The following is a 14706-nucleotide window of genomic DNA, read 5'->3' as shown; positions in this document are numbered from 1 at the left end:
ACTGTGCACTTCCAGAGAACAATGTGGCCTGGAACTGGGTGACGAGATTTGATGCTCAGTCCCGTGGCTTTTTGTCATTGTGAATGTGGGAATGTTTCTCACCTCTCCAGACCTTGGTGTTACCGCCTGCGTGCCTTGGTCTTCAGCGCCTAGGAAGGGCATGATAATGCGTGCACACCTGGGCCTCAACACCCCAGGAAAGAACGAGCTTAAAAACGAATGCAGAAAATATTCACTTCATTTAAGAAGTAGTATGAATATCCCTTAATTAATTTGCAGGTTTTGTATAACTGCATTTTTTTTTTCCAATGAAACTCAACAGGGTTATTCAAGGATAGTCAAGAAGAGTAGAAGCCCCACTTGGCCCTGATTCTGCTGAGATTCCAAGAATTCGAAAGGGGTAATAATTTAAAGATGAGAACACAATGGTTTCCTATTTCCACTGTTACAAATTATGGGAAACTGGGGGCGTCCAACAGAAACTTCTCATCTCGTGGTTCTGGAGGCCAGAAGTCCAGACGCAAGGTGTGGTCCGGCCTCCCTCTGAAGGCTTCTGGGGAGGGCCCACCTGCCTCCTCCTGGCTCTGGCTCTGCTTGCAACCCTTGGCCTGCGGTTGTATTGCCCAGTACACATGGTCACATCTGGAAAGCTCCCTTCCTCCATCCCCACGTGGCCTCTCTGTGTGGAAACTCCTCTGCCTCCCTCCTCTACGGACACTCACTCACGGTGGCATTTAGAGCCCACCAGGATAATCCAGGACACTCTCGCATCCCAAAAGTCTTAATTTGGTCACATCTGCAAATGTCCTTTTCCCAGTCGGTTCACGTCCCGATGAGAAGCTTCCAGGGACTCAGGCCTGCTTTCTTTCCGCGGCCGCTTCTCAGTCTACCCCAAGTAGCAACAGCAAACGGTAGAAAAGAACAACCTGAGTCCGCGTGTGCCAAGGGCATTCTCCCTGTGTGCTCCCTTCCTTTTCAATTCTGAGAACAAACCTGCAAGAAAAACTGAGCGGAGTCATCTTCCACAGACGTTTTTCTTTGGTGAGGCAGATGGATGATAGGGGTGGCATCGTTCAGGTGTTCTGGGGCTGATCCCGGGATGGCAGATCGCTCCAGTTACCAGACGAGCGGCTTCCTGGAACAACGGGGTGCGGGAAGGGCGGAAGCATGCCGGCGGGGGCCTTCGGGGTGATGGAGACCCCGGGCACCTGGCTTGTGGTGATGGTGGCTGCTGCGGTTTGAATGCGCCACATCCAAAATTCACATGGAAACTTAACCCCCGATGTGGTGGTGTTGAGAAGCAGCCTGAGTGAACGCCTTTGTGGTGACTGGAGGGAACTGGAAGAAGGCCTTTGGGGATGGACCCGCAGCCCGTGGATGCACAGAAGGGAACCTGTGCAGCCTTTGGGATGGACCAAGTTCCTGGACGCCAGAAGTGGAACATGCAGCTCTGTGCTCCCCACTGTCCTGCCAGGCGAGGACAGTGCCAGAGATGGCACCATCGTTGAGGAAGAAGGGCCCTCGCCACGGCCTGCGGGTCTGGCCTTGATTTTCTGTAGCCTCTGGAACTGAGTGATAAATTCCTATTCTCTCTTTTTTTTTTGAGACGGAGTCTTTAATTTGTCAGCTCAGGCTGAGTGCAGTGGCTAGATCTCTCAGTCACTGTGTGTCTCGGCCTCCCTGGTTCCTCATATATTCTCTGCCTCAGCCTCCTAGTAGTTGACTACAGGCCACCTCGCCTCGGCCACCTTGTGTTTTAGTAGAGACGGGTTTCGGGCCAGCCAGCTCTGTAGGATGGTATTGACATCTCTGACCTTGTGATCCCACTGCCTCGCCTCCCAATAAATTCTATTCTAATAAATGTCTCAGTCTCAGATATATTTTACAGCAGCACAAATGACTAAGTCAGTTACACAACTACACATTTCCTAAATGTTGAATTGTACACTTAACACGGGTAAATTTATGATACACCCACTTGGTACACTAAACCTCAAGAGAGCTGTTTTGAAAAAGCGTGAGTTCCTCATGAACTGTTACTCATTAAATACCTGTGAGCACAGAGACACACAGGAATTTAGAGCTCAACCTTGATCCAGTGTAAGAAGACACTTCACACAGCAACCGAGGAGTCCCTGTCGGCTCACTCGATGGCAAAAAGAAAAGGTCCCAGGCAGTCACCCACAGTGGATTTCTTCTACAAGGGCTAAAAGCTGACTTCAACACGAAATCACTCCCCACTGGATACAATTCCACTCAGCCTGCGGGACATTTAAAAATATTACCTCTGCCAATTTCAGAAGAAGGACAGCGTTTTCCGTTTCCAGTTCTGCTATCTTGTCTTCTTTGGCCTACAACCAAGGATCCAAAACAGACAATGACCAACGCAGCACTTACCTGGTTGTACTGAAGTCATGAGACTTCTATTAATCAGCCATCATGCTCACCCTCAGAACACAGCGTACACTGGACGCAAACACACGGGCCCTTGGTGAGGAGCTGCCGTCCTGGGCTGCCCGGCCGTGCTTTGGTCAATGACAGGCCTCGTCCCTCACCGTGGCCGCTTGAGAGGGCAGTGCCTTATTTTTACTGTAGCTTTTCTGTGTTGCGATACACACATCCTCACTGTTGTGTTACAGCCACCCGCGGTATTCGGCAGAGTCCCGTGCTGCACAGATCTGTGGCCTGGCTGCAATGGCCACACCCGATAGCAGCAGGCGGCACCTTCCCAGGTCGTGAAAAAGCACCCCACGATGTCCCACAATGACAAAGCTGTCCAAGGTCACATTTCTCAGAACACAACCCCGCCATTCAGCGATGCCTGACTGTATGGGAACTGACCGATGCTGGGCTCGGATGACGCCGCGGCCCCAGGACAGGCAGGAAAGACCATCTCCACCCCGACAGGCTGTGCTTCCCTCCCACCGTCCACGCTCACATCCACCACCTCTCCAGCCTCCAGTGTGGCCCCTGACCAGCAGCCGAACCCGGGGGCTTGGACCCTCCCACCCCTTGTCAGAAGCGGGCTCAGAGAGGCTGGCTGGGAGGGCTGAGGACTGTCACAGAAACACTGGGGCACAGAAGCAGCCAGTGTGAAGGCCTTGAGGTGGGAACGAGCGTGGCGTGTTGAGGACGGGGCAGAGGCCTGCGAGACCGGTGAGTGGGTGAGGGAGGCTGAGGTGGGAAGGAGGCCAGGGCATGGCCAGGGTGTGTGCAAGCCAGGTGGAAGACTGGGTTTGATCCCACATAGATGGGAGGGCACTGGAGGGTCTGATGTAGGGCTGTGACATATCACCTATCAATAGTGAACACAGAGAGAGCCAGCAACTGGAGAATTTCCTGCAAAGACAACCACCAGTTTCTTAGGAAGCAGGTTGTGGTGCAGGCCCTCCTACGGGGGGTTCAGTCCTCTGCTGGGGACTCCTCCTCCCCCACGCCTGCTGACACGCCCACAACCAGCTGTGATGATTTTAGGACAATCTTGCTTGTAACTCCAAACTCTTTGGGACTGGTGATATGACCTGAGGCCTTGGGAGTCATCTACACCAGCAGTCCCCAACCTTTTTGCCACCAGGGTCTGGTTTCATGGAAGACAGTTTGTCCACAGGCTGGGGGTAGGATGGTTTTGGGATGAAACCATTCCACCTCAGGTCATCAGGCATTAGATTCTCACAAGGAGCACACAGGTGCAGTTTACAAGAGGGTCCGCGCTCCTCTGGGACTCTCATGTCGCTGCTCATTTGGCAGGAGGCGGAGCTCAGGCAGGAATGCTCATGGACCCCTGCTCACCTCCTGCTGTGCACCCGGTTCCTAACAGGACACGGACCAGTATCGGTCCATGGCACGGAGGCTGGGGACCCCTGATCTATGCTATCCATTGCTATATGCAGTCCATTTAGCCTCTTAAAAAGAAATCTCTGGAATATTTCCTCTCCAGTCCACTTAATTCCAAGAGGGCACCCTCCCTTCACGGACAACTGCAGGAGCAGACACCACCACTCTCTGCCAGCTTCTTCTTTCTGACATTAATTGAAAACGTTTCCATAGCCTGACCGAGGTACAAATCACACACCAGACAATTTACTCACATGCACAATTCAGTGAACCTTAGTGTGCGTTGAGTACAACACTCACCAGAATTAGTTTCAGAATATTTTCATCTTCCTCAAAAGAAACCCTTAGACATTACTCCTAACTACTTCCTACCCCCAGCGCCAGGAAACCACGGATCTATTTTCTGTCTCTGTATTTGCCGATTCTGGACATTTCATACAAATGGAATCACACAACATGTGGTCCTTTGTATCTGGCTCCCACTCAGCATAAGGTTTTCAGGGCTCAGCCATGTGTAGCAATATCAGAATTTCTTTCCTTTTTATTACCAAATAGAATATTCCATCGTATGGATGTGTAACATTTTGTTATTCATTCATCAGTTGATGGACGTTGAGGTTTTCTCTTCCTTTTGGTTATTAAGGGTAGTGCTGCCAGGACATTCCTGTATAAGCTTTGTGGGGAAATGTTTTTACATCTCTTGGATGCATATACCTAGCATTTTGAGGAACTGCCAGACTGTCTTCCCAAGCAGCTGTGAGGCAGGAGAATAGGGAATCAGAGTAACCAAGGGTGAAGGTATAAGCAAAAGAACAGCAGGTGCAGCTAGTTCCAGGCAGGACTGGGCAGCACACAGGCCACTGTCTCCCTCCGGTGATAACAAGACAGACAAGTTTGCATGTCAGCCTCGGATTGACCACGGGCCACATCTCCGCTTCAGCCTCTGATTGGTCACAGGCCTCTAAAGGGCACCCAGAGGTGTTACCAAATTCTTTTCGCCTCAGAAAAGCCCTACAGAACATTGCCACTGGGGTTCCCGAGCCGCTTGCTTGAGCCCGTTCCTACTCTGTGGAGTGCACTTTCACTTCAATCAATCTGCACTTTCAATACATCTGTGCTTTTGTTGCTTTTTTCTTTTGTTGCTTCTTTCTTTTGTTGCTTTGTTTGTGCATTTTGTTCAATTCTTTGTTCAACACACCAAGAACCTGGACAACTCACAGTCAAGACGTTCCATTTGGTAAGAGCAACATTATTTTTACATTCCCACAACTGCATGAGGATCCTGGTTTCTCCACCTCCTCTCCAACACCTGTGATTATCTCTCTTTTATTATAGTCCTCTTTGTGGGCAAGCAGTGGTGTCATGTTGTGGTTTTGTTTTTCCCTGGTGGCTAATAATGGTGAACATCATTTTCAGTGTAAAAGTCTTGTTAAGTTTTACACCTTGTACTTCTTTGGTTAAAGGCATTCTGAAATGTTTTGATATTTTTTATGCTATTGTAAGCAAAATTGTCCCTCCCTCCCTCCCTCCCTCCCTTCCTTCTTTCCTTCCTTCCTTCCTTCCTTCCCTCCTTCCCTCCCTCCCTTCCTTCTTTCCTTTCTCTCTCTCTTTTTTTTTTTGACAGAGTCTCACTCTGTTGCCCAGGCTGGAGTGCAATGGCATGATCTCGGCTCACTGCAAGCTCCGCCTCCCAGGTTCAAGCGATTCTCCTGCCTCAGCCTCTCAAGTAGCTGGGACTACAGGCATCTGCCACCACGCCCAGCTAATTTTTTGTATTTTTAGTAGAAATGGGGTTTCGCCAGGTTGATCTCGAACTCCTGACCTCAGGTGATGCACCAGCCTCAGCCTCCCAAAGTGCTGGGATTACAGGTGTGAGTCACCATGCCCAGCCTTTTTTTTTTTTTTTTTTAAATAGAGACAGGGTCTTGATATGCTGGCCAGACTGGTCTTGAACTCTTGGCCTCAAGCAATCCTCCTGTCTCAGCCTCCCAGAATGCTAGGATTACAGGCATGAGCCACCATGTCTGGATGGAATTGTTTTCTTAATTTCATTTTCAGTTGTTCATTCCTACAGCATACATTTGCTTTTTGTATATTGACCTTATATTCTTCAACCTTGCTGAATTTATTTACTGTGAATGAGTTTTCTTTTAGTGGATTTTTTTTTTTTTTTTTTTTTTTTTGAGACAGAGTCTCACTCTGTCACCCAGGCTGGAGTGTAATGGCGAGATCTTGGCTCACTGCAACCTCCACCTCCTGGGTTCAGGTGATTCTCCCGCCTCAGCCTCCTGAGTAGCTGGGGTTACAGGCACCTGCCATCATGCCCAGCTAATTTTTGTATTTTTGTAGAGATGGGGTTTCACCATGTTGGCCAGGTTGGTCTGGAACTCCTGACCTCAAGTGATCCACCCACCTCTGCCTCTTAAAATGCTGGGATTACAGGCATGAGCCACTGTGCCTGGCCCCTTTTCAGTGGATTTCCTAGAATTTTCTGTCTACGAGATCATGTCTTCTGCAAATTGGAGATCATCTTCCCTCTTCCTTTCTGATGTAGATGCCATTTCCTTTTGATTTCCCTGCCCAACCGCTTGACTCATGCTTCCAGGACAATGTGGACCAAACGTGTTGAAAGTGGATGTGTCTATCTTGCTCCTGGTCTCTGGGGAGAGGCGTTCGGTCTTTCAGCAACATTAGCTATAGTTCTCTCACAGATGCCTTTTATCAAGTTGGGGAATTTCCCTTCCATTCTTATTTGATTGAGTATTTTTATTATGAAGAGGTGTTAAATTGTGTCAAATGTTTCTTCTGGGTCTATTAAGATAATCATAGCAGTGCTGTCCTTTATTTTCTTGATATGGTCTATTACCTTAACTGATTTTTGAATGCTGAACCTGCCTTGCATTCCTGGAGTGAGTCCCGCTTGGTCTTGATGTATAATTCTCTTTATATATGGCTGGATTCTGCTTACTCATCTATTGTTGAGGGTTTCTGCACCTCTATTTATGAGATACTGCTCCGTAGTTTTCTTTGCTCATGGTATCTTTCTGTGGCTCTGGCATCAGGGTAATATGGCCTAATGGAATGGGAAATGTTCTCTCCTCTTCTAGATTTTGAAAGTTTGTGAAGGACTGGTGCTAATTCTTCTTTAAGTGTTGGGTAGAATTCAATGACGCCATCTGGACCTGAACTTTTCTTTGTGGAGGTTTTTGGTTACTAATTCGATCTCTCTACCCATTATAGTTCAATTCAGATTTTCTATTTCTTCTTTAATCGGTTTTGTTAGTTTGTGTTTTTATAGAAATTTGACCATTTCATCTAATTTGTTGGCAATGTTCATAGTATTTTCTTATAATCCTTTATATTTCTGTAAGATACTATTCCCTTTTTTATTCTTTTTTTTTTATATAGAGAGGGGGTCTCACCATGTCACCCAGGCTGGTTCCTAATCTCCCACCTTGGCCTCCCCTTTTTTATCCTTGATTTTAGCAATTTGAGACCCTGTTTAGTCAGTCAAGCTAAAGGTTCATCAATTTTATTGATATTTTCAAAGAGCCAATTATTTGTGTTGATTTTCTCTGTAGTTTTTCTATTCTCTATTTCATTCGCTTCTGCTCTAATCTCTTTTGTTTGCTTCCTTCAACTTGTTTGAGTCTAGTTTGCTCTGTTTTGTCCAGTGCCTTAAGGTAGAAGAGCAGGTTGTTGACATGAGATCTGTCTCCTTTTAAAATACAGGCTTTTACATCTATACATTTCCATCGAAGCCTTGCTTTAGCTTCATCCCATAAGTTTCTGTACTGTGATATCTTCATTTTTGTTTATCTCAAAGTACTTCCTTATTTCCTTGTGGTTTCTTCTTTGACACATTGGTTATTTAAGAGTGTCTTGTTTAATTTCCACATATTTGTGAGTTTCCCAAATTTATTTTTGCCATCAATTTCAAATTTAACTCTATTCTGAACACGCTCCAGGATAACCATGCTGGGTCACAGAACAAGCCTGAATACATTAAAGGATAGAAATCGTATATGATTCAGGCTTGTTCTACTTAAAGGATAGAAATCATATATGATTCAGGCTTGTTCTACTTAAAGGATAGAAATCGTATATGATTCAGGCTTGTTCTATTTAAAGGATAGAAATCGTATATGATTCAGGCTTATTCTATTTAAAGGATAGAAATCATATATGATTCAGGCTTGTTCTATGACCTAGTATGTTTATCCTGGAGCGTGTTCAATGCGCACTTGAGAAGAATTCTGAGTTCTGTTGTTAGGTAGCGTGTTCCACAGATGTCTGTTAGGTCTGTTCAGTTTGTCGTGTTCTTTGAGTCTTCTGTTTACTCGTTGATTTTCTATCTAGTTGGTCTATCCATAATTGAAGGTAGAGTATTGAAGTCTGCAGTCACTGTTTTTGAATTGCCTATTTCTCTTCCATTCTGTCGGTTTTTGTCTCACTCGTTCAGAAGCCCTGTTGTTAGGTGTATTCTTCTCTCCTCTCTTTTATATTATTATAGTTATACACATTATATGTATATATGTTACAAATACAATACATTGTTATAATTATGACTTTACATAATTTCATGTTCATTAAAGAAGGTGAGGAAAGGAAGGAGAATACATGTATATTTCTATGCAAGTTCTATTTCTCTTTTTATTTACCATGTTTGTTTCTCTTCATTTGGTCCTATGGATTCAAGTCACTGGTGTCATTTCCTGACTCCAATAAAACTTTGCTTTCATCACATCCTTTGTGCTATTTTTGTCAAATACATTTCTACATGTTACAGGGCCAGCCAACGGTACAATTATACACATTCTGTCTTATACAACTGCTCTTTAAATCAGTTAAGAGAAGGAAAATGACGAAATATACATGTCTACTATCTTTTATAATTACGTAATTACTTTACTGACACTCTTTGTGGATCTGAGCTTCCTTGTGGTTTCATGGGCTTTCAGCCTGAGGGATTTCCTTCTCACAGTACATTCTCTCAGATTTGTTTTTCTAATAGTGCTTTTATTTTGCTTTAATGTTTGAAAGACAGTTTTGCCAGATATAAGACTCTTGATTGACAGGTTTTCTTTCCTTTCAGCACTTTGAACATGTCACTCCACTGCCTTATGAGTCTGTTTTCATGCTGCTAATATAGACAAACCTAAGACTGGGCAAATTACCAAAGAAAGAGGTTTACTGGACTTAACATTTCCATGTGGCTGGGGAGGCCTCACAACCATGGCAGAAGCGGAAAGTCACACCTCATATGGTGACAGAGAGAGAGAGAGAGAGAAGGAGCTTGTGCAGGGAAACTCCTCCTCTTAAAACCATCAGATCTCGTAAGACTCATTCACTATCACGAGAACACCATGGGGAAGGTATCTGCTCCCATGATTCAATTACCTCCCACTGGGTCCCTCCCACAACACATAGGAATCCAAGATGAGATCTGAGTGGGGAAACAGCCAAACTGTATCAACCACCCTCTGACTTCCATCATTGCTGAGGAGAAGTCAGCCATTAGTCCTTTTGGGTTCTCACGTACACGACAACAAATCTGCTTTCAAGATTTGCATCTTGCTTCAAACATTTGTACTATGACGTGTGCGAGTGTGGATCTCTTTGTATTTATCCTACTTTTGGGATCCATTGAACTTGAGAGATTCATATTTTTAAGCAAATTTGGGAAGTTTACAGCAATTATTTCTTTGAATATTTTCCTGCTCCTTTATCTCTCTTCTCTCCTTCTTTTGCTTTCATTATGCATATACTGGGGTGCTTAAAGGTTTCACATCTTTCTCTGAGGTTCTGTTCATTTTTTAAATCTATTATCTCTGTTTTTAAGATAACATGATTTCTACCAATCTATCTTAAAGTTTGCTGACTTTTCAGTTCAAATCTACTCCTGAGCCCTGCCAGAAATTTTTTTTTTTTCCATTTCAGTTATTTTCAGCTCCAGGATTATCATTAAAAAATAATTTCTATCTCTTCATTGTTTTTTATTTGATGAGACATTGCCATGGTTTCCCTCACTTCTATGAGCACAGCGTTGTTTAGTTTTTTGAACATGTCTGTAATGGCTGCTTTGAAGTCTTTGTCTCCTCAAAATCTAGGCCCTCTTGCTAATCAGAGTCAAATTAAAAAACAAAAATCTAGGCCCTCATAAGGCAGCTTTTGTTTCCTGTGTTTTCCTCATGTCTCATTTTCCTGTTTCTTTGAATGTCTTTGCATGTCTATTTTTATTGAAAAATTGGATGTTTTAGGTAATAGTATGAAAACTGTACATGCTGATTCCTCTCCTCCCTGCCTGCAGCTTGGTTTTGTTGTTCTTTGCTTATCTGTTGAGTCACTTGGTTAGACTATTTCAATGAAGCTTATTTCCCCTGCAGTGTGAAGCCTCTGGGGTAGCTCCTTGGAGAACTCAGCCTTGGGCATCCTCACAGCCACCCTGGGTTGTGGTGGTTTTGGTGGGGACATTGGCTATCTCTTTCCCTGATCCCTCTGTTAAGCCATCTACCTTATGCGGCATCACATCTACCTGTTAAGCTCCATTAATTACCAACTGATTGCTCTATGATTTTCAGTAATGACCTGGGCATACATTTCTTCAGTGTCTGGTCCAATTATACTGGAGCAGGGGTCGTGTTTTGAGGCCTGTCTTTGAGGTTTGTGTTAGCTCCAGGTGAGCTCTTCTTCCCTTTTTTTTTTTTTTTTTTTTTTGAGACGGCGTCTTGCTCTGTCACCCAGGCTGGAGTGCAATGGCACGATCTCAGCTCACTGCAACCTCTGCCTCCCAGGTTCAAGCGATTCTCTTGCCTCAGCCTCCCGAGTAGCTGGGACTACAGGTGCACGCCACCACACCCAACTAATTTTTGTATTTTTAGTACAGATGGGGTTTCACCATGTTGGCCAGGATGGCCTCAATCTCTTGACCTCGTGATCCGCCCACCTTGGCCTCCCAAAGTGCTGGGATTACAGACGTGGGCCACCACGCCCAGCCAAGGGCTCTTCTTAGTCACCATTTTGGTTCTCTCTAGCAACCTAGTAGGGCTATGAATTAGCTTGTTGATCATATGCTGAATTTTGTCTCTACCCCCAAATTCAAATGTTGAAGTCCCAACCCCCAGTATATCAGAATATGATTCTATTTGAAGATAGGATCTTTAAAGAGGTGATTAAGTGAAAATGAGGCCATGGGGGTGGGGGTGGGCCCTGTTCCAACATGACTGGTGTCCTTACCAGAGGAGGGCGTGGGCCGTGTTCCAATGTGGCTGGTGTCCTTACAAGAGGAGGAAATTTGGACACGTACAGAGACACGATGAAGAAAGACCACGTGAGGACGCGGTGAGAAGGTGGCCATCCACAAGCCAAGGAGAGAGGCCTCCGAGGCAACCAAAGCTGCCAATGCCTTGAGCTCAGACGTCAGGCCTCAGAACTGTGAGGGAGAAATTTCTGTTGTTTAAGCCCCCAGTCTGTGGTGCTTTGTTCTGGCAGCCCTCACAGACCAATTCATTGCTCCTAATTAAGAGAACAATCCTTTCAGAGCATGCCTTCAGGCTTGAACTCGCTGTTTCCAATAAAGCCAGTTCCTTTGGGAAGAGCTTCAGAGCAACCTTTTCTTCCCTGGGGACTGTCCTGCTCTCTGGTCTTTTCAGTTTGCCTCTTTTTACAGAGCTGTGTCCTACAGTGGAGCTGGGGAGAGCAATGGAATCCCAGCCTTCTTAGCCTGCTGTTCTTGGCTAGAACCCCATCCAATGAGTAGAGACTGGCTGGAAGAAGGGGGCTGTCCATGCTCACCAGGAATTTAGCCTCTTCAACTGGGTGCTGCGGTGAGAAATGCTGGCATCTGTCCCTCCTGGTGAGATAAGGGGACCCTCGGATGGGAGCTGAGGGGAGAGCAAGCCTTGTCTTCTCGGACACAACCACCAAGAGGGGGGCTCTGTCAAGATAAGCTGGAGTGGGGGAAGGAGGGATCCACAGATGATCATTGTTCTTATGGAGTTTTAGCAGACTTTCTTGAATAAATATTTGTCATCTGATGTATGCTGTGAGGACTAAGCTCTGATTTTTTTTTTTTTTTAACTCTTGCGCTTCAAATTCCTATCTAAGGGGCCCGGGGAGTCATGCCCTACAAATCATAAATTCTCATCAGATGGGTTTTATTTAGCCCTATACATTGTGACTTACTTTCCAAATCTGACTCAGACATAATATTACGAGACAAAGAAGAAAGTCAAAATATTTTACCCCAAAAGCATGCTTCTTTGCCATATTTTGAAATGGTCCTGCAAAGCTGTCCTTTGTTGGGGGACGTGTACATCTGTAAAGAATCTCTGTTAACACGGTTAGATCTTTTTCTTCCAGGCCCTCCCAATCCTGAAGAGATGAACTAAAGAGTCTAGAACCTTTTAAAAATCTAAATAGGAAACATCTGTCACCTATTGACTCTAAGGGCAGCCATAATGAGACTTCAAAAGAACCTTGGTCTTCACTATCTTTTATCTTAACCTGAACATTTCCTTTCTATTGATCCCAGGTCTTCAGACAAACTCAACCAACTGTCAACCAGAGAATGTTTACATGAACCTAGAGCCTGGAAGCCCTCCCCCTACCCTTTGAGTTGTCCTGCCTTTCTGGGCCGAACCAATGTATTTCTTAAACGTATTTGATTGATGTCTCCTGCCTCTCTAAATTGTGTAAAACCAAGCTGGCCCCGGCTACCTCGTACACAAATTCTCAGGCCCTCCTGAGGGCCGTGTCACGGGCCATGGTCACTCATATTTGGCTCCAAATAAATCTCTTCAAATATTTTACAGAGTTTGACTCTTTTCGTTGACAGCTGTTAGCACAACTTCCATTAAAAAAGTGGGTGGTTTTCCCCATTTTGCACGTTTTGCTCAGGTTTCCGGGGCTCCTCTCCCTGCCACCCCGGGGTGTCCCCGGGCAGTGTTCTCCCTCCATGGCCATTACTCCGTTTGAACCAGTGCCCTCCACAATGTGACATTTTCAGAATAGGAATTTAATCTCATCTTCCCACCCTCCTCACAATCCCTCCAACGGTGTCTCTGTGCCCTCAAGAAAGAAGATCCCTTACTGGTCCCGACTGACCAGGCGGAGCTCGGCCCCTTGCTGTGCTCTCAGTCTCAAGCAGCAGCTGCTTCCTGCGCTGCCCCAGCCGGCGCTGACCCCTGCCCAGCTCACAGCACTGCCGGCCGCAGCCTCTCACCCAGAGCTCCTGCCCTCAGCCTCCAGCCAGAGAAGGGCTCCCCATCTCAGCAGAGCTCAGCTCAGCGGGCACGGGCACGATGCAGAAATCCTTAATTTCTCAGATTAGGCGATGGCTGAATTATAAACACGTGTGGGACCATGCACCTCCACTTCCCAGCGTTCTGTATTTTACAATCATTCTGTGTTTATTTCATTGATCTACTTCCCGGATTCAACTGTATACTCCAAGAGGGCAGTGACTAGAAGAGCTTTACCTGTCCCGGCTTAACTACTGTGCTCCCGGCACGTGCACAGCACACAGCTGACGGTTTTAAAAGTCGCGGAGGCCCCAGGTGGGAGGGGAGAGGAGGCCCAAGGGGAGAGGAGGCCCAGGTGGGAGGGGGAGGGGGAGGGGGAGGGGGGAGGTCCCTCAGGGGACGAGGTCCCCAGGTGGGAGGGGAGAGGAGGTCCCACAGGGAAGTCCAGGGCCTCAGGTGGAGGTCAGTGGTGGGAGGACAGAGCAGGTCCACCACCCCTAGGTCGTGGAAGCCTAGACGGGCGGGGACAGATCACGTGGGGCCTCTGTGTCCAAAGCTGGCCACCATCCAGTGAAAACCTCAAGCTCACCCGATTCTCCCAGGCCTCAGCGTGGAGCCTCCGAGGGGGGAGGTCCCTCCTCCCTCCCCCTACCCCGACTCACCCGCACTTGGCTTTGCAGCTGCCGGGTCCGCTGCTCCCAGAAGCCCCCCCACCGCCCGCCCCCGGCCGGCATCGCCTCTGCTTCTGGCCTCCTCTCACCGCCCCCAGTAACCGGCGCAGGTGCAGGCGTTGGGGAGCGAGAGAGGGTGGCTCGAGGCGGGAGCCAGGGGCAGGGGGAAGAAGCAGGAAGACCCGGGGGAGGGGGCCGGTGTCCAAGCGTTGAGGAAAGTTTCATGCCTTCTGAATCCCAGGCCTCGCTGGACCACGGCCCCGCCTGGTTCTCCTGTAACTTGCGGAGCTCCTGGACCGGCGCTTCCCAGAGGCGCGGCGCTGAGTCCCGGAAGCAGGACCTGAACCTGGAAGAGGAGGGGCAAGCAGCTTCCTTCTTCCTCCTCCCCGCACACTGCAGAGGAAATGGCCCCCACTGCCTCCTCCCCGCACACTGCAGAGGGAATGGCCCCACTGCCTCCTCCCCGCACACTGCGGGGGGAATGACCCCCATATTTTAATGTAGTGGCTTCTCTGGTCACTCAGAATCCAGCACTAGCACACAGCAGTCGGGGAAGTCTCGTGGGTGTGATACACCCTGTATTTGGAAGGCTGTACATGAAAAAGAATGTAGAGAATCTGAATGCATTTTATGTGTAGATTGCATGTTGAAATGATGCTGTTGGGATATATTAGGCAAAATAAAATATATCACAATTTATTATGCTTTCTTCTACTTTTTTCACGTGACTCCTAGAAAATGGACGGTCTCTGGAGGGGCTGGTGTCAGGTCTCGAGGGGACTGAGCTGCTCTGGGCCCCTCCTGTGTCACAGAATGTGGCCAAAGGCTCCCGGAGAGTCGGTGGCAGTGCTGGATGGAGGCTTTGTCTCTTGTTGCAGCGTGTTTGTGATACATCACGTCCGTATCACGGACTTGGTTTCCAAACTTATTTACACAGCAGCTGTTGGCTAGGCATGCAC

The 14706-nt window shown here is 47.1% G+C and overlaps 1 protein-coding gene across 3 annotated transcripts in view; it reads right to left on the bottom strand.

The window, feature by feature from the left end:
- The window catches only part of KIF25 (kinesin family member 25), a 65728-nt gene extending 51270 nt beyond the window's left edge, over nucleotides 1–14458 (bottom strand). The window contains exons 1-2 of one of the 3 annotated variants that reach the window (XM_031667581.1): nucleotides 13739–14458; nucleotides 2286–2351 (exon numbers count right to left, since the gene is read on the bottom strand). In XM_031667581.1, coding sequence (XP_031523441.1) covers nucleotides 2286–2351; nucleotides 13739–14239 — 567 coding nt within the window. In that variant the 5' untranslated portion in view covers nucleotides 14240–14458. The remainder of the gene's footprint in view (nucleotides 1–2285; nucleotides 2352–13738) is intronic. The other 2 variants (XM_031667583.1, XM_031667582.1) reach the window with 2 other exon arrangements.
- Nucleotides 14459–14706: the final 248 nt, after the last annotated feature.

The sequence above is a fragment of the Papio anubis genome, chromosome 6 (genome assembly GCF_008728515.1).
Source record: "Papio anubis isolate 15944 chromosome 6, Panubis1.0, whole genome shotgun sequence".
Classification (NCBI taxonomy): Eukaryota; Metazoa; Chordata; class Mammalia; order Primates; family Cercopithecidae; genus Papio; species Papio anubis.
The sequence above is the reverse complement of the archived record's forward strand: the minus strand, read 5'-3'. Positions and strand labels throughout refer to the sequence as shown.